General features: G+C 41.9%; 1 protein-coding gene across 1 annotated transcript; it reads right to left on the bottom strand.

The window, feature by feature from the left end:
• Positions 1-3,509: 3,509 nt before the first annotated feature.
• LOC103681616 (olfactory receptor-like protein OLF4) lies at positions 3,510-4,442 on the bottom strand. The gene has a single exon (XM_008711188.1). It carries the CDS (start codon positions 4,440-4,442, stop codon positions 3,510-3,512), a length of 933 nt encoding a protein of 310 aa, XP_008709410.1.
• Positions 4,443-22,183: the final 17,741 nt, after the last annotated feature.

Raw genomic sequence — 22,183 nt, 5'->3', positions numbered from 1 at the left:
GCTTCTCAGGCGTCTTTGCCTGGGTGGAGTTGCACCACCACTTCCAGGGGGCTAGGCTCCATGTAAGCTGGTCCTCTGCATGGCTTTTGTTCCTTGGAGGCTTTCTGAGACTCTTCAGAGGATCAGAATAATAATGACTGTACTTGGATCTCTGGCCCAGAGCCAAAAGATTGTAGTCCCCACTCTTCAATAAACCCTCTGGGACAAACAGTCTTCACTTTTGTTTGTAACAAACTCCGCAGATCCTAGCAGTGCATGCCCACTGTAATTCTCCTGGGGGCAAACCGAGGGACCCATGTCACTGCCCTTTATGCACCTTGGGACAGAGAGCAGTTGTGGACTCCTGCACGTGCCAAGCTCTGCTGCCCCAGGACGATGGCTGGGTGTCTCTCTACTCTTCTTTCTGGGGCCCAGGCCCTGAGAGTTGTTTGTCTGGTCATGGTTGTGGCTGTTTTGCCCCTCCCGGGGAATGGTAAGTGGCCCATGTATTCCAGTACTTTTCAGGATGCTTAGGCAGAGAGTGGTCACCTGACCTGCCTGGCTCCCAGATTATGGCAAGCCAAGCTGAGAGTCCCCTCCAGGGCTTGCTGGCCTTAACCAAGTTCCCCACTCCACTGATTGGGCACTCTACTGGTTTAGCCACTCCTGATCATTCTGTGATTTCTGGGATCCTGAGTTCACAATGGCCCACCTAGAATTCTTCTCTTTTCATTCCCTGAGTCCCTTTCAGAAAGGGATGTCTCTCACTGGAGTAGATATCTAAGGGTTCTGATTTTGCGCTCTGGGGTTATATCACTTTCTAGTAGCTGGCTTATGGAAGCTCCCTCCCCCCTCCATTTATCTTCTGATATCTCCCCTCAGATTCCCATCTCCATACCTCCTACCTTGCAGAAAGCAGTTGCTTTTCTACTTCTCGAATTCCAGACATATTTTCTTACATCTCAGGCTGAATTTTTGGGTGTTCAGAATGGCTTGATAGATGTCCAGCTAAATTCAAGGGACCAGATGAAACAAGGTCCCCTATTCTTCTGCCATCTTTCCCGTCTTCCCCTGATTGTAAAGGTATTATTGATGAGGAGAACAAAGGTAAGAGAAATGTAGCTAAAAGTCAATCTTCTTACAACCTGCAGCCCACAGATGAATCCCTGAGACATGCAGAGTGTGACACTCCTCCAGAAACTCATGGCTGCCTTAATGTTGATGTTTCATTAGAGACTAAAAGCAACCATATCTTTACAATAGTCCGACCTGCAAAGTCCTGTAAACTTCACATTCATCATCGAGAAATTCCATAGAAATTTACGTTATCTCTACCCACCACACACACAAACTTAAAACGGTACAACCAGTCTCTCCTGACAATTCCAGTGCAGCTCTTTCTGCCCATGGGTCTAGTCCTTGTGCTATAATAAAAGCACCTTTTTGTATCATAAAATGGCTCAAGAATTCTCCTGACCTTTGTGCTCCATGAGCCCACATCATAATGACATTCCATTTGACAAGAACAGCCTGTTACACAGCAAGAACTGACTGACACAATAAGTGAAGCGAACAGACACAAGGAAATCAAAGCATGTGCTGCTTTTTATTTGTGGCACAGGATCTGACAAATGAGGAGAGAAGTCATGGTCATTCTGTTATTCAAGTTTACTTCCAGTGACTTTATGAACAAGTGACTATATCTGGGCTCCCATCTGAGTCACTGGGAGAGTTTGAAGGACGTGCACGTTTGTGCAGAAGAACTGGTGACCTTGAAGGACATGACCGGCTGGACATCCACCTTTTGTGTGAAGTGTCCTCAGATCATGCAAGTGGATGGGATTTCTGATCAGGAAGGAGGTATGAAATGGAGGATGCTGATATTGTTAACTCCCCATCCCTTAGCATTTGTGACAAATGTTACGTAAAGGGAGGTATGTTGTGGAACAATAAAAGAGTCATATTAACGGGTAGCATTGTAAGTTTTCAAGTAGAAACAGGAAGATAATTTGATAATAAAACATATAACACTAAGCAATCCTTTACCTCAGTGAATAAACCCCCTCAGTTGTGGACACCAATCTTCCATGCTTCAGTAAATAGAGGCACAGCATGATTTGTGATATAAAAAAAAAAAAGAAAAAAGAAAAAAAGAACTATTTTGAGTAGTAACAAAATGAGTGTTTTGAAATTTTGTGTCATCATATTTATGGTCATCCTGATACTAAGAACATGACAGGTTGATCTGTTTAGTCAAATTTGTCTTTCCATGTCGACGGCATTGCGAGAGATATGTTTGCTAATCAGTCTTTGTCAGGGGCTATAGTCGGATTTCGGGACACTGAGCTGAGTCGGGATAAAAGCATGAGACTGGGTCAAAAACACAGCAGCATGTTTGTAGAGTTAAGTGCCTCATACTAGGTTTTGGTTTCTGAGGCATCCATTTTAAAGACAACTATATGGAGTAAATTCGTTGTCAGGTGTGTGACATAATTACCAGAGAAGCCCTGAGGCAGCCCTACCTGTGAAGTACCTCTTCAGGAAGCCCTGGGTAACCTTGATATGACACATGAGTGACCCTGCTTTTCCCTTCAGCAGCTGAATTCTACTCATATAAAATTTTCCAATAAACCCTGAAACCACAACCCCCTAACCATTTGGGCCACCCTGATAAGAGCTGATCTCTCAGGAGTACTTTCTTTCTCTCCATCTCAATGCCTCTCTCCCCTTCTGAGACCTCCCCAAATGGTCTTTGGGATCCCCGTGCCCTCCAGGACCTGTGAGGAATAGACCTGGTTTTGTTAGAGTCTCTGATGGGTGATGCTGAGACCTGTCTTGCAGTCACAGTAAGAACCCAAGGGCTGGTGCAGCCAAAGCAGAGGCTCTGGTCCGGGAAGCATCTGTGGGAATGTCCACAAGCACAGGGCGCAGGGAGTGTCTGGGCTTTCCTAGTGCGAGCATCCCTATCAGGAGCCTGAGACCTAAACAGAACAGTGTTACAGTCCACATTCTCAGGAAGAGGAGTGATGGTAGTGGTGTAACAAGACTGACAGACTCTAGGTGAAAAGTGGGGTTTTGTATTCTCCTCTACAATAAAGTTATGTGAAGGGCTTAGTGGCTAAGTATAGTCACTTCCATACAAAGAGTACAACTTATGATTATCCTTCTGGGAAATCTAGGTAAATTTATTTGGCATGGTAGAAGTCATTTGAAATGAAATTAATTTAAAGAACCCAACTTGCCCCCATGTAAGATACAGAATTTTCCAGGCATTTGGATCCAGGGTTGGGGAAAACATTAGGAATGTATGAAATTGAAAAGGGGGAAACTGTGTGTGCATCAGACCGAGCAGAAGCTTAATAAAGTCAGTTAATTAAATGTATGGAGAAGTTGAATTCAAACAAATGAAAATTCCAAGAAGTAAATAGGAGCAGAATCTACTTCCACATCCTAATCAAAACTAGCAGTTCTCTGCTCTGAGGCTGTAGCCCTGCAAGCACAGGCACTTCTTCATCCCTGGGAGGATTGGCTCATATCACTGGAACCCCAACGATTCTTTTCAGAGCTGTTTTTATGTCTCTGTTCCTCAGGCTGTAGATGAATGGGTTCAGCATGGGGGTGACCACCGTGTACATCACCGAGGCCACTGAACTTGCATGAGAGCTCTGGGTAGCAGCAGAGCTAAGGTACACCCATAGACCTGTAGAATAAAATAAGGAGACAACTGAGAGGTGAGATGCACAGGTGGAAAATGCTTTGTACCTGCCCTGAGCTGATGATATTCCACATATGGTGGAAACTATTTTAGAATAAGAGTAAAGGATCCCAGCCAGGGGAGCACCAGCCAACAACATGGTATTAAAATATATCACCAGGTCATTAAGAAAGGTGTCAGAACAGGCATGGTCAACTATCTGATTGAGTTCGCAGAAAAAGTGGTGGATTTCCAAGACTGTACAGAAGGTCAGCCGTAACACCATTAAGCTTTGTAACAAGGAATTGAGAACACTGATGATCCAGGACACCAGAACCAGCAGTCCACAGAGCCGGGGCTTCATGATGACCGTGTAGTGCAGGGGCTGACAGATGGCCATGAAGCGGTCATAGGCCATCACGGTCAGGAGAAAGACGTCCAACTGTGCATAGAGTAGGAAAAAATACATCTGGCTGAGGCATTCTGCATAGTTAATGACATTGTCCTGAGTCTGGATGTTCCACAGCATCTTGGGGATGGTGGTGGAGGTGAAACAGATGTCTACAAAGGACAGGTTGGAGAGGAAGAAGTACATGGGTGTGTGGAGGCGGGAGTCAGAGCTGATGGCCAGGATGAGGAGGAGGTTTCCAAGCACAGTGGTCAGATACATGGAGAGGAAAAGCCCAAATATGAGTGGCTGAAATTCTGGTCCCTCTGAAAATCCCAGAAGAAGAAACTCTGAAATTCGTGTACCATTGCCTGTTTTCATGTGGTGGATATGACTATGAGGAAGGAAAAAACAAAAACAAAAACAAAAACTATGATTAATTTTCAAGCAAAAGGGCTTCTTTTATTTATTACACTTTATTGCTTTTAAAGTTTTATTTAAATTCCAATTAGCTAACATAAAGAGTAATATGAGTTTCAGGTGGACAATACAGTGATTCAGTACTTCCGTACAGTTCCCAGTGCTTATCCCAATAAGTGTCCTCCTTTATCCCCATCACCTATTTCACCCATCCCCCCACCAGCCTCCCTCTGGTAAGCAACAATTTGTTCTCTAGAGTTAAGAGTTTGGGTCTTGGTTTGCCTCTCTTTCTCTTTTGTTTTCCCTATGATCATTTGTTTTGTTTCTTACTTTCCACATATGACTGAAATCATAAGGTAACCATCTTTCTCTGATTGCCTTATTTCACTTAGCATAATACACTCTAGTTCTATCCATGTCCTTGCAAATGGCAAGATTTCATTCCTTTTTATACCTGAGTAATATTCCACTGTATACATATATTACTTCTTTTTTATCCATTCTTCAGTCGATGAACATGTGTCGTTTCCATGGTTTGGCTATTGTAAATAATCCTGTACATGTTATCTCTTTGAATTTGTGTTTTTGTACCTTTGGGCAAATACCCTAGCAATGCAATTACAGGATTATAGGGTTGTTCTATATTTAACTTTTTGAGGAACCTCCATACTGTTTTCCAGAGTGACTACATCGGTTTGCATTCCTACCAACAGGGCAAGAGGATTCCCCTTCTCCATGTCTCGCCAACAACGGTTATTTATTATGTTACTGATTTTAGATTTTCTGACAGGTTGAGATGATACCTCACTGTAGTTTTGATTTGTAACAAATGAGCATTATTAACAGAGTGACATGTTACAATTTATGTTTTGCAATCAAGAAAGAAATATGTATTATTTGTATAGATCCAAGCCCATTTAAGGGAAGTTACCTGACATCTCTGATTAGGAATTCCAGCCCATTTAGCCTTTTCCCTAAGAGGTCATGTATTGCAGTTTTAATGGGACATGCTTTCCTGTATTTGAGGAATCTATGTTGAGTACTGACATCTTCTAGACAAAGAGCATAGGGTGCTGAGATAGAAAACTCAATACATCCTTTGGGTAAATACCTAGGAGTGCAATTGCTAGGCCATAGGGTAGCTCTATTTATAACTTTTTGAGGACTTTCATACTGTTTTCCTGAGTGGTTGCACCAGTTTTCATTCCCATCAACAATGCAAGGGGTTTACCCTTTCTCCACATCCTCGACAACACCTGTTGCCTCCTGTGTTGTTAATTTTAGCCATTCTGACTGGTGTGAGGTGATATCTGTCTGTACTTTTGATGTGTGTTTCCCTGATGATGAGTGATAAGAACATCTTTTCATGTGTCCATTGGCCATCTGGATGTCTTCTTTGGAAAAATATCTATTCATGTCTTCTGCCCATTTCATAACTGGATTATTTATTATTTGGATGCTGAGTTTGATCAGTTCTTCATAGATTTTGGATACTAACCCTTTATAGATATGTCATTTGCAAATACCTTCTGTCATTCTGTAGGTTGCACTACTAGGTATTTACCCAAAGGTTACAAAAATACTAATTCGAAGGGGGTACATGACACCCTGACATTTATAGCAGCATTATCAACAGTAGCCAAACTATGCAAAGGGCCCAATGTCCACCAAATGATGACTGGATAACGAAGATGTGGTATACATAGATAATGGAATATTACTCAGCCATCAAAAGGAATGAGATTTTGTCATTTGCAATGACCTGGAGGGAGATAGAGTGTATTATGTTAAGCAAAATAAGTCAGTCAGAGACAGACAATTTCCATACGATTTCACTCATGTGTGGAATTTAAGAAACAAAACAAATGAACATAGTGGGAGAAGAAAAGAGAAGCATACCAGGAACAGACACTTATCCGTAGAGAACAAACTGAGGGTTGCTGGAGGGAAGTGGGTGAGGGATGGGTGAAATAGATGATGGGGAAGAAGAAGGGCACTTGTGGTGATGAGCACCTGGTGTTGTACAGAAGTGTTGAATCACTAAATTCTACACCTGAAACTAATACACCATTGTATGTTAGCTAAGTGAAGTTTAAATAAAAACTTGGATCTCAGTTTGTTTCTTAGGCACGTATTTCATGGTGCACTGGGTGTTATAGGCAACTAATGAATCATGGAACTTTACATCAAAAACCAGGGATATACCATATGGTGACTAACATAATATAATAAAACATATTATTATAAAAATGAATAAATAAATAAATAAAAACTTGGAGAAACAGAAAAGTCCGTACAATCCAATGATGGAGAAGGAATATATATAAAAAAGTAAAAAAAATCATACACCATGTATGTCTGATGGTGATGGGGGTAATGAAGAAAAAAAATGTCGGTATAAAAAGGAGTGGATGGGGAGGGTGCTGAATCTTTTTTTTTTCCTTAAGTCACTTTATTGCATTTTTTTTCAATGTACAGTTAGCCAACATACAGTATGAAGGAAGGGAAAACGGAAGGAGGGTGCTAAATTTTAATAGGAGTTCAGGAAGACCTGCAAAGAAGGTGACATTTTAACAGAGGTTCCAGAAAGACTGAGCAGGAGGCAGGAGGATATCTGGGGGACGTGTGTGCCCTGCAGGGAAAGCAGAACAAAGGCCCTGCAGGAGGCACTTACTGCAGATCTGCAGATCTCAACATGCAGTCAGTGCGGTGAGGGAATGAGCAAGAGGGAGAGAGAAGAGAGGTGGTGGCAGAGAATGTTGAGGACCGAGGCGGCTTTCCTGCCACTGATGGGACTTCAAGACACAGGGAGTCCTTCCTTCACATGGTGTTCTTTGCATCTTATTAATTGTGTTCCATGGTATTCTGTGAATAGAGATGGATTCTTCCTTTATTTCCATCTGTTCTTTAACGTTCTGGCTTTTAAGGGTGACACATTGGAGTATATGAACTCAGGTACCATTGCCCTAAGGACTGTTTATGCCCCACAACACACACACACACACACACACACACACACACACACACACACACACACACGGTGCACTTTGGCCTCCTGGAACTATTTTACTATCATGCCTTTCTTGCCACTAGGCCACAATAATTTTGAAAGAAATGCTACAAGGCAAGCTATCAGTATGAGATTACCTTTACCCTGAAGACTGAGTAAATAGTACTTCAATTCTAGGTAGTAAGTCTCTACTGGATATGGAAACATGGGGCTACATTTTAATACAATCATCTTGTGTCCTAATATTTAAAGAAACAAAGGAAAGCAGTTCCAAAAACACAGAGAGGAGAGAAATGGACACAAGTGGTAAAAGATCTGATAAGCTCAGGTGGTCCCTGAGAGACTGATGAGTGAAGAGCTTGGCAGCATTCCAGCCACAGTCCATATCCCCTGATGCCCAGAATAATTAACAAAGCAGGAAAATAAGAAGAAAGGAGTGGTATTTTGTGATGTCAAGACATTTTAAGGATTGAATATCCCTCTACAAAAATATGTAAAGGGAATAAACCTGCAATTCACAGCAGAAAATACACAATGTATGGCAAAAAAGGGAATTTTTAAAGATGAAATAACAAAAGACTTTTCTGAATTATTTTAAAGGCAAAACTTTTGGAATCAGACAACCAGGTTTTGAATGTCAGATCTACCATATATAAGCTATTTGAACTTGGGAGAGACAGCCAATCCATTCCAAAGGTGAATAACCTCACTCAAATAGTGTGATAGCAGCACCCATCATCTTAGGGTGGCAGACAGCAGTCATCAGTATATGTAAAAACATCACAATTATAGTTCCTTCCTGTGGGTCAATCAGTGATTATCTCCAGTGACGTGATTTGGTTGAGTTTTTCTTCTACCTCAGAATTGTCTACATAGTTTCCGCATCTCTTGCTAATGAAGTATTACGAAGTGAAGCTAGTTTGCATATCCATTTTTGCATATTGAACACAATTTTTTAAAGATTTTATTTAGACTATCCCATAGGCTGAGGATGGGTAGTAAGGAGGGCACGTATTGCATGGTGCACTGGGTGTTATACGCAACTAATGAATCATCGAACTTTACATCGGAAACCAGGGATGTACTGTATGGTGACTAACATAATATAATAAAATATATTATTATAATAATAATAAATAAATAAAAAGATTTTATTTAGAGAAAAATAATAAAGGCAGAATTTTTTAAAAACAAAGATTTTATTTATTTGAGAGACAGAGACAGTGATAGCAAGAGAGAGCATGAGTGGGGAGGAGAAGGAAAAGCAGTCTCCTCTCGGAGCAGGGAGCCCATGCAGGGCCGGATCCCAGGACGCTGAGATCATGACCTGAGCTGAAGGCAGATGCTTAACTGACTGAGCCACCCAGGAGCACTTGAAGAAAATTTTAAAATGTGAATACTACATGTGAGAGAAGGTGCTGAGAAATGTATGTCTCAGGACATCTTTTGCAAGGCAATAGCTGTCTATATGGGTCCAGGGCTGTCTATAAATACAGGACACGCTAAAAACGCACCACATCTTAAACAGTTCTCTGCACATGCTTCAAGCCTAATACTCTGTCTTCCTACTCCCATGAAGTGCAGACTCCTTGGATATGTTCTAATTTCAATGAAACCATTTTATGTCCCCCCATTCCTTCCCCCGTCTCATCCAAATGGTCTTGCATTCATACCACGTATTGTCAACAATGATGTCTGTATTGCTGAGACCAATGGACACTTCTCTTTTGAACACATTACAAAAAATAATTATAAATGAGTTTACCTAGTCTCAGGTGACCTCAGGTAAAAGTTCTCAGCTTCCATTCTCTCTGATCCTTTCCTGAAATACCTGCTGGGCTCTCAGACTCACCTGGTGGGGTCTTTAAGAGGAATGTCTCCATGTGGAGGTCCTAATTCCTCTGTGGATGGTTGATGTTGGAGATTGAAGCTCTGTTTCCAGACAGGGCAGCAGGAAGCAGTGAAGCATGGGTCCCCCAGCCAGACTTAGGAACCCCAAAATAACAACCATGTCCCAGCCAGTCCAAGGATCCACGTGCTGAAGTTCTGAAGCAGAGGAGATATTTACAGCTCCCTGTGTCTGCTCACTAGGCGCTGTTTCCATTGTTACTCCCTCCTCAGAGCACTTCATTCCCCGTGGGCCACTGGTCTGGACAGAATGGAAAATTTTCCTGCTGAGACTCTGTTCCTGGGAGACCAGAGTGGAAGTCAGGTGAATCCAGTTTTGTATTCCTCATTCTCATGAACTTGATTGCCTTCCAGAGGTCTAACCTCCTTGCACTGTCCCTTAACCTTGAGATGATATTGAATTGTTTTAGTTGAGGGTTTACTTTACCATTTATGGCTTTGGGCTGATGTTAATGAAGAAGCCACATGTTCCTCTTCATGTGGGTTTTGAAGGAAAAGTATCAGTACTCACCCTAGAGTCTGAAATAAATTCTGTATTTGATTCTTCAAAGTGAGGGTCCCTGAGTTGACAGCAAATACACCTCTGACAAAGACTTAGTAGGCAGAATAATGTCTCCAAAATATTTCCACATCTTAATCTACAGAATCTTTAAGTACATATTCCATAATGGCAAGGGAAAATTAAAGTTGCAAATGGTATTAACATTGCTAGTCAGCTCCTAGGATAAAGTTATTCTGATTATCCAAGCAGGCTCAATAGATCACAAGGGTCCACCAAATGTGAATAAAGGGAGACACATTGGAGTTGAGAGAGATTTTTGGTTGTTCTTTTGCTGGCCTTGAAGATAAAGGGAGGGCACAAGAGCCAGGGAGTACAGGTGGCTCTAAAGCTGGAATAGGCAAGGAAACACATTCTCTGAAGATCTCTAGAATGAACTCTTTCTGCAGACAGAGTGAATTTAGCCCAGGGAGGCTTTTTTCAGCCTTCTGACTTCCAGAACTATCAGAAAATAAGTTGATTAGTTTTATTTTTTTAATGTTTTTTTATTTATTTAATTTTTTTGATGTACAGTTCGATGATTCATTAGTTGCGTATAACACCCAGTGCACCATGCAATACGTGCCCTCCTTACTACCCATCACCAGCTTATCCCATTGTTTTAAGGAAGCATCATGGTAATTTGTTGCCACCACAATAAAAATCTAATCATCCAGACATTTATCCAGTAACACTTTATTCAAATGAAATGAATTCAGCCTTAGATCTTATTCATTTATATTCTCTTGGATAAGGATATTCAGTGTTGAAATCCTGCTTTAAGTAGAAAAAGAAATCTGAAGTCACTTTGGAGTTGATCAACCCCAATAGCGGGAAGAGAAAATCTCCCATGTCATGAGCCACACTGACTTGCAGGCAGGTAGATGTGAGTTCAAATTGCCCCTTTCCATCCAGGGCCTGATGGACCTTGGGGATGTTTCTTCTATTCTGCGGATCTCTTTCCCATCAGCAGAAGAGCAAGTATAAGAGATCTCCGAGAATTCTTATGGGAGGGCAGTTGTGGTGGATCGAGTGTCCAGGACACAGTGCCCTCTGAAAAACACCATTTATTTACTCACTCACTCGTTCCCATGACATGTTCCAAAGTAATTTTAAGGAATCTCCATAATACTTAGGACAAAACAAGACACTCTAAATGTATAGGACAAGAGAAATATTGTGGCCAAAGGAAAGCAGACCCAAAACCAGGTGAATAATTATATGAGTAAACCAAATATCTACCATGAAATGTTACATTGTTGCCAAAATTGGGCCTCTGGTAGGACTCTGAGAATTCCAGTGAAGACAAAGGACTCTGTTGTTAGGAAATTTGACTACACAGATGGAACAACTAAGAAGAAAAAGTGTCCATATTCAATTAGGGGTTAATTTGTCTCCATCATCAAAGGGGCATAATGTCTCTATGATAACATGAGGAATACCAGCCTAAGCTGTGTTGCTTATAATACTTTTTAAAATGATATTTAAAAAATTTAAAAAATTCTACACAAAGATAAAAGAAAGAAATCATAATGGCAGGCTTTCCAATGACATAGAACACAGTGCCACAAAATGACTGTGCAAAATAATATCATCTGGTCACATAAGCAGTGCAAATCATTGTGAAAGGTATAGATATTTGCATTGGAAAACTAAATGTGAGATTCATACATGCTGTTTGGAATACTTAAGACTGATGGATGAAAATTATTGACTCCACACAGGTGGCAGAAAAAAAGCACTCATTGAGTTTCTGTATTTGCCTATATTATATGAAGTAAGGAGGTTTGAGGGAAGGCGTAGAGGAAAATAAAAGTGAGGAGATAAAAGTTGAAGGACTGGAAGGCACAGATGTTCTGGACCAGCACAACTCAGTCATGAATGAGCAGGGAAACCACATTGATCTTGTCACATGTGGATTAGGATTCAGCAAGTCTGAAAGTGGCCTGGGGCTCTGCATTCAAAGCAGCTCTGGGCAAGCCTGCTGCTTCTGGTCCACGGACCACACTCTGATCAGCCAGGTTACAAGGGACATGTCTGCTTTGGAACTACGGTGACATTTCCAGATGGCAGTGGCAGCAGAGGTAAGGATGGAAGCATCTCAAATTCAGCAACCAAGGCAATGATAACAGGGTAGTTTCATTAATCCTTTCACCAGAAATTAAAGGCAATCACATTTCTGTGCTGTCACTGTGATGGGCATTGAATGCTGATGTTTTTCTTTTTCCTGCTAGTTATTTCATCCCCATGGAATCAGGAAATCAAACACACGCCTCAGAATTTCTCCTCCTGGGGTTTTCAGCAAAGTCAGAGACTCAGTTCATGCTCTTTGGGCTGTTCCTGTGTGTATACTTGGTCACGTTCACTGGGTACGTGCTCATCATCCTGGCCATCTGCTCAGACCCCCGCCTCCACACCCCCATGTACTTCTTCCTATCCAACCTGTCCTCTGCTGACATCTGTTTCACCTCCACCACCGTCTGCAAGATGCTCTGAACATCCAGACTCAGAGCAAAGTTATCACATATGCAGGCTGCCTCAGCCAGACATTTTTTTTTCCTTGTGTTTGGATGCCTGGACAATGTACTCCTGACCGTGATGGCCTATGACTACTTTGTGGCTGCCTGTCACCTTGACCCTTTCAAGGCTGTCCTTATGCACAAACATGGAAATCCCACACTTTTTGTGTGTGTGTGTGTGTGTGTGTGTGTGTGTGTGTGTGTGTGTGTGTGATCTTCCCAAAGTCCTGAAGCTCGCCTATTCTGACACCCTCATCAATAACATAGTGGTGTATTCTGCACCTGGCCTTCTGGCTGTGATTCCTTTCCATGAAATACTTTTGTTTTACTATCAAATTGTTTCCTCCATACTCAGCATTTCCTCAGCCAGGGGCAAGTACAAAGCCTTTTCCACATGTGGGTCTCACTTCTTGATGATCTCCTTGTTCTATGGAAGAGGTCTTGGGATTGACCTCAGTTCTGCAGTGACTTCATCCTCCAGCACAAGTCTGGTGGCCTTGGTGATGTACACCATTGTCACCCCCATGCTGAACTCCTTCATCTATGACTTGAGGAACAGGGACATGAAGGGGGCCCTGAGCAGGCTCCTCGGCAGGGTGGTACCTCTCAGCGTCAGGACCATCACCGGACTCTCCTGAGTAGCTGGGCACACAATATGGAGGCCCAGAGATCCTGACTTCCTTCATCCACTATTTTTATTTTTTCCCCAGGTGTACACATGTTAAAGCAGTTCTTTACTTGGGTTTTCTTGTCTTCTCTATTTTTCTTCAGGTTATATCTTGGGTTCCCCTTTTCACTTTATAACCAGTCATTTTCACATGGTGTGAATACAACCTGGTATTTTCTTCGTAATCTTCCGTAATGGTTTGGATTTCTTTCTTTTTATTTTTTTTAGAGAGAGAGGGAGGGAGGGAGAGGGCACAGTGAAGGGGTGCAGCAGGCTGAGGGTGAAGCAGGCTCCCCGCTGAGCAGGGACCCCGATGTGGGACTCAATTCTAGGACCCCAGGATCATGAACTGAGCCGAAGGCAGACGCCCACCACACTGAGCCGTGTCCCTGGCTTGGATTTCTTCAAACGATAAGTCAAATCTCATGCAGTTAATATCCATCCTCAGAGTGATGGGCTGTGTGCCAATTTTGGAGATGTCCTGAAAACTCATTTCCAGAGATGTTTTCTCTGGTCACATGAATAAAATCTCAAATATTTGTCACCACACTTTTTTTTTTATCCTGATCTGATTCACTTTCCTTCCAGTGACATTAACTTTACGAAGTTTCTCCGCTGCCCACAATATAGACTCCTTGAATTTCAGAACTATCTCTTCCCTATCTTTGAGACTGCAGTGCCTAGTACGGTTCTCAGGATGAAGTTTTTGCTCAGTGAATATTTGTTGAGTGAAAAATTGATGGGAGGGTGGTCAGGACCAGAAAAAAATGTATCGATTAAATGAAAGCTTTTGAGCTAGAAAAGAAATTTGGTGGGTTTTTGTTTGTTCTTAATAGCATTCAAGCCCACTGTGGATTGAACCCATAACCCTGAGATCAATACCCGAGCTGAGATCAAAAGTCCTCTGTTTGATTGACTTAGCCACCCAGGCACCCCAAGAAATTTGGATATGGATCTTGAGAACAAAAAATAACAGTAGCACTCTGCTGACACTGTTTAGGTGTTTATACATCTTATCTCATGTAAGTTTTCCAAAATACTTATGGGATTAGTGTCATTCCCCATTTATTACTGAGGAGGAGGCAGAACTTATGACACGTCGTTGACTCAGTCAAAGTCATGGCTGTGGTGAAAAGTCTCACCCTTTCTGAGGTCTGTGGAAGGCTGCCCAATTGAGATGCTGACCACACTGAAGAGAGTCAGAAGAACCATTACACTTCACCCACGTACCCTCTATCACAAGGCAGCACACTCAGTGCCAGGGGAGATCTTTTCGGCCAGGGACTTCTCCCAGGGATGAATGTGAGTGTGTGAATGCCTGGCTTCTCCAGTTGTGCTGGCTGCTGCCAGTGATACCCACTTAATTCCCAAAATGCCCAGAACACTGTCCCAGAGGCAGAGGAATCCTGGACTCACTTCCTGTCCCAAGAGACCTTTTTTAGTGTCGTCATGAGCTTAGGCAATGTGGAACTTAGATGGTCATGGTAGTCTCTGTGGATGGAGCACCAGCTCTGTGCCATGGAATTTCCTGTGAGCTCTAAAGTATTACTAAGTTCTCAGACCAAATCCTTAGATGGGATTTCTCCAGGTTTACCGACAGGAAACAAAGACTTTACAGGTTCGTTTCCTGTCATGAAAGAAAAGAGATACCTGTCAACTTGTTTGACCACCTAAGGTCAGACCTGAGGTGGGTGGGAGGATTCTGGGAGAAGAACACAACTAACTCTGACACTGGACCACAGTCTTGATACCCAAATATGTCTACACATCAAGATAGGCAACATCAACGACTGGGAGCTAGTTACAGATGCAGATTCTCTGGGCCACCCTAGACATACCAATTTAGTAACAGTGCTTCCCAAGTGTCCTCTGGAGGCAAAATCATCTCTGGTTGAGAAGCCCTGGCCTATCTTGTTGCATTCCAATCAAAGAACATTAGTTCATAATGACCCAGTTCATAATTCTTGGTCGATCACTCAACCCTTCCAAGTCACATTTCTACAATTGTGCAAAAAGGCTCATCATTTTATGGTACTAATAGAACGTCTTTTGCAAAAGTAAATGAGACAATCCATATAAGATTCTAAGCTCAGTCCATGATGGCTTAAATGTTCTAAGTAGATTTCTTATAATATCAAATGTTTTAAAAGTGGAAGACTAAATGTCAAATTTTAACCTGTATTAAACATATAAAGGTCCTAATTGATTTGTGAAAAGAATTATGAATCCAAGAACTTTTGTACCTGTGGTTTTGTAGCAAAGGAACACACTTTTGCTTGTTGGGGTAGGAAGAACAATTTTCTGGAGCTATCAGGAGTTGTGCTTCCACTACAAGTCAATGTTTTACAGACCCAGAAACATGGTCAAGGCAGGTTCCTCAGTCTTCGATTTGGAAGGAAAAAAAAAAAAAAAACTTTCACTCAGGTCTGTGGAAAGTTTCAATGTTGGAGCTCCGGAAGCCAGGCAAGTTCAGGGAGGAGTAATAAACATTGGATGCACCTGAATTCTACCTGCTCTCCTGGGAACAGAGAATCTACAGAAAAGAATTTCATTCAGTCCAGATACGTTCCCATGGGGTGATGTGCTCAGGGGTTGGAGTAATAATGGTAAATGTGTCTAATGAGCAGGGTTAGGGAACAGATACAGCAAACACAGGAGCTGTAAATATCTCCTCTACTGCAGCCCCTGGGCGTGTTCAACCTTGAGCTGGAGGAGACATGGTTTTGGCTTTTGGATTCCTAAGTCTGCTGGGGGACCCATGCTTCACTCCTTCCTGCTGTCCTGCCTGGGAACAGAGCTTCAGTCTCCACCATGAAACATTCAGAGAGGAGTTTGGATGGCCACATGGAGACCTTCCTCTCAGAGACCCCATCCAGGTAGGCCTCAGAACTCAGCAGGTATTTCAGGAACGGCTCAGAGAGAATGGAAGCTAAAAGCTTTTACCTGAGGTCACCTGAGAGCCTAACAAGCCTAGCCCAGAGCCACGAGACCTTTGTGTTTGTTGGTGGGTGAACTGATTCATTTATAGTCAATTTATTTAATATGTTAAAAAAAAGAAATGTCTGCTGAACTTAGCACAAAAATGATTTGCCATGCACCCTGACTACGTATGATGCATTCTGATATTTCCTATTGTGTCTTATTTATCCTATTCTATTTTATTCTTACAAACCACAGTCTGACCCACACATGGTCCCAAGCTCAGAATATGGCAAACATTCCTCTCCCACGTCCTCCATTCCTGTGCTAGTAACTCCCTGCTTCTGTTCTCTCTCATCACTGGCAACTTCTGTGAGCAGAGATTCTCTCATTCCTTCATGCAATATGTATTTATTCCTACTGTTCCCAACCAAATTATGTCTGGGGGTAAAGAGTGGGGGTATGTATAACATGCCCCATGCACTCACATTCTAGCAGGGGAAACATACATAGAATTAAATAAAAATTACACACTGATAAGCCCTACATCTAAATTATTGCAAGAGAAAGTGTCCTTTTTCTGCAGGAATGTTAAAAAAAAACCTGCAAAACAAAAACAGATTAATGAAGGAGATGACTCCTTGGAGTCTGAAAGAGGCCATGGGATTGTGAAGATAGAGAGGAGGTAAATTACCCCAAGGAGGCCAGTGGGCGACTCCAAGCAAAGGGCAGCAGGTGTATGGAGGCTCTGAGCCTGGAGACTGGGGCTTCAGGTGAAGCTACAACTCAAGTTTGGTGTTTGTGACATGGATGTGGGTGAGATGGCAAGAGTGGGAAGCTGGAGGGTCAGTCAGGGAAGGCAAGCCAAGTGTTGGAAGCTGTGGAATTTGAGGTTCAGTCTCCAGTGGGGAGTCACCGGGAAGGAGTAAAGTTGGGGAGCTGGACAGTAACTCAAATGCAATATAGAAAGATCTCTCTGGGTAAATGTGAATATTGAGTAGAGCAGGACAAACTGTGGTAGGTGGAGAGCCAACAAGGAGCTGAAAGAAGGCTGTGTAATTGGGGACCCAGAGATGGGGAAGCGATGGGGACATTGGAGAGAAGATAAAAGTCAGCCAAATCTCATCACCAGTGATAAGCACTCATTATCAACAGGAGGGGGAACTAGGCTAAGGTCTTTCTGTATGTTCACTAAATCTGTCAACCACCTGAGGTGGATGGACAGCTCGAGCCCTACTATTTAGGGGAGGAGATTAACATTTAGAACAGTTTGGTTGTGCTCCAAGTTCAAGAAGCAAATATGAGAATATCCACAATTCAAAGCCTGAGTTTCTAATTAGAAGTTTTGCATTTTATGTCATTTAGAAAAGTTCTTTTAGCAAATCATCTTTTAAAATCCCCCACTTTTCTTGTACTGCGTGCATCTCCTTTTGTGAATTGTGGGTGTCTTCTCTTTTCTTGTTATTCTGGTGCAATGTTCAATTGGTAAGAAGTCTTGATAACGTAAAGACATCCCTACCTTTTCTTTTGGATAAATTGTCTTTTGCTGCTTTATTATTCTGGGCATCAAGGCGCTGTAACTGGGGTTGGAGTGTTGCCAGAACCGGGGCGTTTACTCCTCTTCACCATCTAGGGGCTACCTGAGGTTATTAGATCTTTCTCTCCATGTTTTGTCTTCAAAATTTTGGAACTGATTTTTTTAAGATTTTATTTATTTCTTTGACAAAGAGAGACAGCAAGAGAGGGAACACAAGCAAGGGGAGTGTGAGAGGGAGAAGTAGACTTCCCGTGGAGCAGGGAGCCCGATGCGGGACCCTATCCAAGGACCCTGGGATCATGACCTGAGCGGAAGGCAGATGCTTAATGGCTGAGCCACCCAGGTGCCCCTGGAACTGATTTTTTGTGTTTCTTTAAATACTGGATACAAAATAAACATTAAATTGGAGAGTTATGATCACATGCTCATAGGAAACAGCTATTAGAATTTGGATGCAATCTTACATTTTTAGGGGAAAGAATGCAATGCTGTTAGCTTACCTCAGAACATTGTTTGCCTACTTATTGTGGTTGGGGTTGAGAACAGTCTGGTAGTGCCATGGTACCAGGAGACCATAGCATGTGTGTGGCCTTGTGTGGGTAACATCAACATTTCTCAAGGCTGGGGTTCTGGAACCCATTCCTCTTATACGTGACCCTTAAAATACTGGTGCCAGATTATTACCTAACATATGAAAATAAGAAGGGGGACCATTTCCATTCAATAATTCCATGGAAACAAAATTGATAATGTGCAAGGCATGCCATGTGAAGGAGGGGGGTCCTTGGGTATTGAAGCTTCATCAGTACTAGGGAGGCCACCCCATTCCTCAACATTCTCAGCCATCACCTCTCAACACTCTTCCACTTGATCATTCCCCTCTACACAATGGCTTTCTTTGAGCCTTGATTTTTTTCATTTTTCTTTTTATTTAAATTCAATTAGCCAAAATATAGTACATCATTAGTTCAGATGTAGTGTTCACAAATTCATCAGTTATATACAACTGATGCCCAGTGCTCATCACATCACGTGCCCTCCTTAATGCACACCACCCAGTTACTCCATTCCCCCACCCAACTCCCCTTCAGAAACCTTCAGTTAGTTTCCCAGATTAAAGAGTCTCTCATGGTTTGTCTCCCTCTCTGATTTCTTCCCAGTTTTCCCCCATTTCCCTTATAATTCTCTACACTATTTCTTATATTACACATGACTGAAATCATTTGATAATTGTCTATCTCTGATTGATTTATTTCACTTAGCATAATGCCCTCCAGTTCCATCCATGTGGATGTAAATGGTAGGTATTCATCATTTATGATGGCTGAGTAATGTTCTATTGTGAATATGAACCACATCTTCTTTATCCATTCATCTACCGAAGACCATCTTGGCTCCTTCCGCAGTGTGGCTATTATGGACATTGCTGCTATGAACATTGGGGGTGCAGGTGCCCCTTCATTTCACTATATTTGTATTGTGGGATAAATACCCAGTAGTGCAATTGCATAGGTCATAGGGTCTATTTTTAACTTCAAAGGAACATCCATACTGTTTTTCCAGAGTAGCTGTACCAGCTTGCATTCCCACCAAGACTGTAAGAGGGTTCCCCTTTCTCCACATCCTCGCCAATGTTTGTTGTTTCCTGCCTTATCAATTTTAGCCATTCTAAGTGCTATAAGGTGGTATCTCAATTTTGTTTTGATTTACATTTCCCTGATGAAAAGTGATGTTGAACATGTTTTTATGTGTCTGTTGGCCCTTTGCATGTCTTCTTTATAGAAATGTCTGTTCATGCCTTCTGCCCATTATTTGACTGGATTACTTTTGTTTTGTGTTTGAGTTTGCTAAGTTCTTTATAGATCTTGGATACTAGATCTTTATCTAATATGTCATTTGAAAATATCTTCTCCCATTCCGTAGGTTGCTTTTTAGTTTTGTTGACTATTTCCTTTGCTGTGTGGCAGCTTTTTATCTTGATGAAATCCCAACAGTTCATTTTTGCTTTTGTTTCCCTTGTCTTTAGAGATGTGTCTAGCAAAAAGTTGCTGCGGCTGAGGTCAAAGAAGTTGCTGCCTGTGTTCTCCTCTAGGATTTTGATGGATTCCTGTCTCACATTGAGGTCTTTCATCCATTTAGAGTTTATCTTTGTGTATGGTGTAAGAGAATGTTCCAGTTTCATGCTTCTGCATGTGGTTGTCCAATTTTCCCAGCACCATTTATTGAAGAGACTGTCTTTTTTCCACTGGATGTTTTTTCCTGCTTTGTCAAAGATTAGTTGCCCAAAGAGCCAAGGGTCCATTTCTGGGTTCTCTACTCTGTTCCATTGATCTATGTGTCTGTTTTTATGCCAATACCATGCAGGCTTGATGATCACAGCTTTGTAATATAGCTTGAAGTCAGGCATTGTGATGCTTCCAGCTTTGGTTTTCTTTTTCAACATTCCCCTGGTTATTCAGGGTCGTTTCTGGTTCCATTCAAATTTTAGGATTATTTGTTCCAGCCCTGTGAAAAATGTTGATGGTATTTTGGTAGGGATTGCATTGAATGTATGGAGTGCTCTGTGTAGCATGGACATTTTAACAATAATTATTCTTCTAATCCATGAGCATGGACTGTTTTTCAATCTCTTTGTGTCTTTCTCAAATTCTTTCATGACTTTCTTTAGTTTCTGGAGTACAGATCATTTATATCTTAGGATAAGTTTAATTTAGGTATCTTATGTTCTTTGATGTGATTGTAAATGGGATTGATAGCTTAATTTCTCTTTCTTCAATTTCATTTTTAGTGTATAGAAATGCACTATGTCTGTATCTTTGGGGTAATGCATTTCTATACACTAAAAATGAACCGATTTCTGTGCATTGATTTTGTATCCTGCCACATTGCTGAGTGGCTGTATGAGTTCTATCAATTTGGGAGTGGAGTCTTTTGGGTTTTCCACATAAAGTATCATGCCATCTGCAAAGAGTGAAAGTTTGACTTCTTCTTTGCCAGTTCAGATACCTTTAATTCCTTTGAATGCTCAGGCTAGGACTTCTAGTAATGTGTTGAACAATAATGGTGAGAGTGGGGATCCCTGTCGTTTTCCTGTCCTTAGGGGAAAAGCTCTCAGTTTTTCCCCATTGAGAATGATACTCACTGTGGGCTTTTCGTAGATGACTTTTATGATGTTGAGTTATGTTACTTCTATCCTACATTTTGAGAGTTTTAATCAATAAAGGACACTGTATTTTGTCAAATGTTTTTTTCTGCATCAATTGAGAGGATCATATGATTCCTGTCCTTTCTTTTATTAATGTGGTATCACACTGAATAATTTATAGATGTTGTGCCACCTTGCAGTTCAGGAATAAATCCCAATTGGTCTTGGCGAATAATCCTTTTAATGTACTGTTGGATCCTATTGGCTAGTTTCTTGATGAGAATTTTTGCATCCATGTTCATCACTGTACCACCCCTCCATGGATTGGTAGAGGGTGTCCATGTTCTGGTCCTCTTCAGGGTCCTGAGGCAGAAAGCAGTCTCCCAATCGGCCCCAGCTCACAGTTTATGGCAAACCCAGCTGACAGCCCCCTCCCGGGCTCGCTGACTGTAACGTTCCCCCCTCCAAAGCTTGGGAACTCTACCAGCTCAGCACCCCCATCCCCCCACACTAATTCTGTGACTTCAGGAATCCTGAGAACACACTGTTCAACCTAGAACTTTGCCCATTTCTACCTGAGCACCTTTCCGGCAGGGATGTCCCTCACTGGAGCAGATTTCTAAGGCTTCTTTATTTTTTATTTTTTATTATGTTATGTTAGTCACCATACAGTATATCCTTAGTTTTTGATGTAGTGTTCCATGAAATTCATTATTTGCATATGACACCCAGTGCACCATGCAATATCTGGCCCTCTTGGGCAATATCATTTTCTGGTAGCTGGCTTAGGGAGGCTCCCTCTCTGCATCGCTTATCTTCTAATATCTCCCCTCAGATTCACTTCTCCGCACCTCCTACCTTGCAGAAAGTGGTCTCTTTTCTACTCCTAGAGTTCCAGATATTCTTTTCTAACATCTCAGTTGAATTCATGGGTGTTCAGAATGGTTTGATAGTTATCTAGCTTAATTCAAGGGACCAGATGAAACGTGCCCCCCTACTCTTCCACTACCTTGCCTCCTCATAGATTGAGCCTTTATTTTTTAAAACAATAAATGAACAAATGAAAAGCAGGATGGTGAAGGGGAGTGGGAGGCTTCCGTTTAAGGAATGAATGAGTCACAGGAATAAAAGGCACAGCATAGGCAATATAGTCAGTGATAGGGTTGTGTGGTGACAGATGGCAGCTCCAATGTTGTGAACACGGTACAACATTTAAACTTGTTGAGTCACTGTGTGTACACCCAAAATTAATGTAACACAGTGTGTCAACCACATTCAAGTTTCAAAAATTAATGAACAAAAACACCCAAGTCTTTTCTGAAAGCCTTCACACTGTTTGCTCCATCTGTTTGGCACACGCTTCCCTGGATAATCTAGTGTCTCCTGCTGTTTCCCCCTTGGAGCATCCGTGTAAATGTGTTGTCTACCTGAGCAACCGGTAAAAAATAACACCCTATCC

This window comes from Ursus maritimus, unplaced genomic scaffold (genome assembly GCF_017311325.1).
Source record: "Ursus maritimus isolate PB19 unplaced genomic scaffold, ASM1731132v1 scaffold_37, whole genome shotgun sequence".
Taxonomy (NCBI): Eukaryota; Metazoa; Chordata; class Mammalia; order Carnivora; family Ursidae; genus Ursus; species Ursus maritimus.
Note: the sequence above shows the minus strand (reverse complement) of the source record. Positions and strands in the feature narration are given on the sequence as shown.

Excerpts from the sequence above, each read along its gene's own strand:
- LOC103681616 (XM_008711188.1), bottom strand. The coding sequence starts at position 4,442 with ATGAAAACAGGCAATGGTACACGAATTTCAGAGTTTCTTCTTCTGGGA.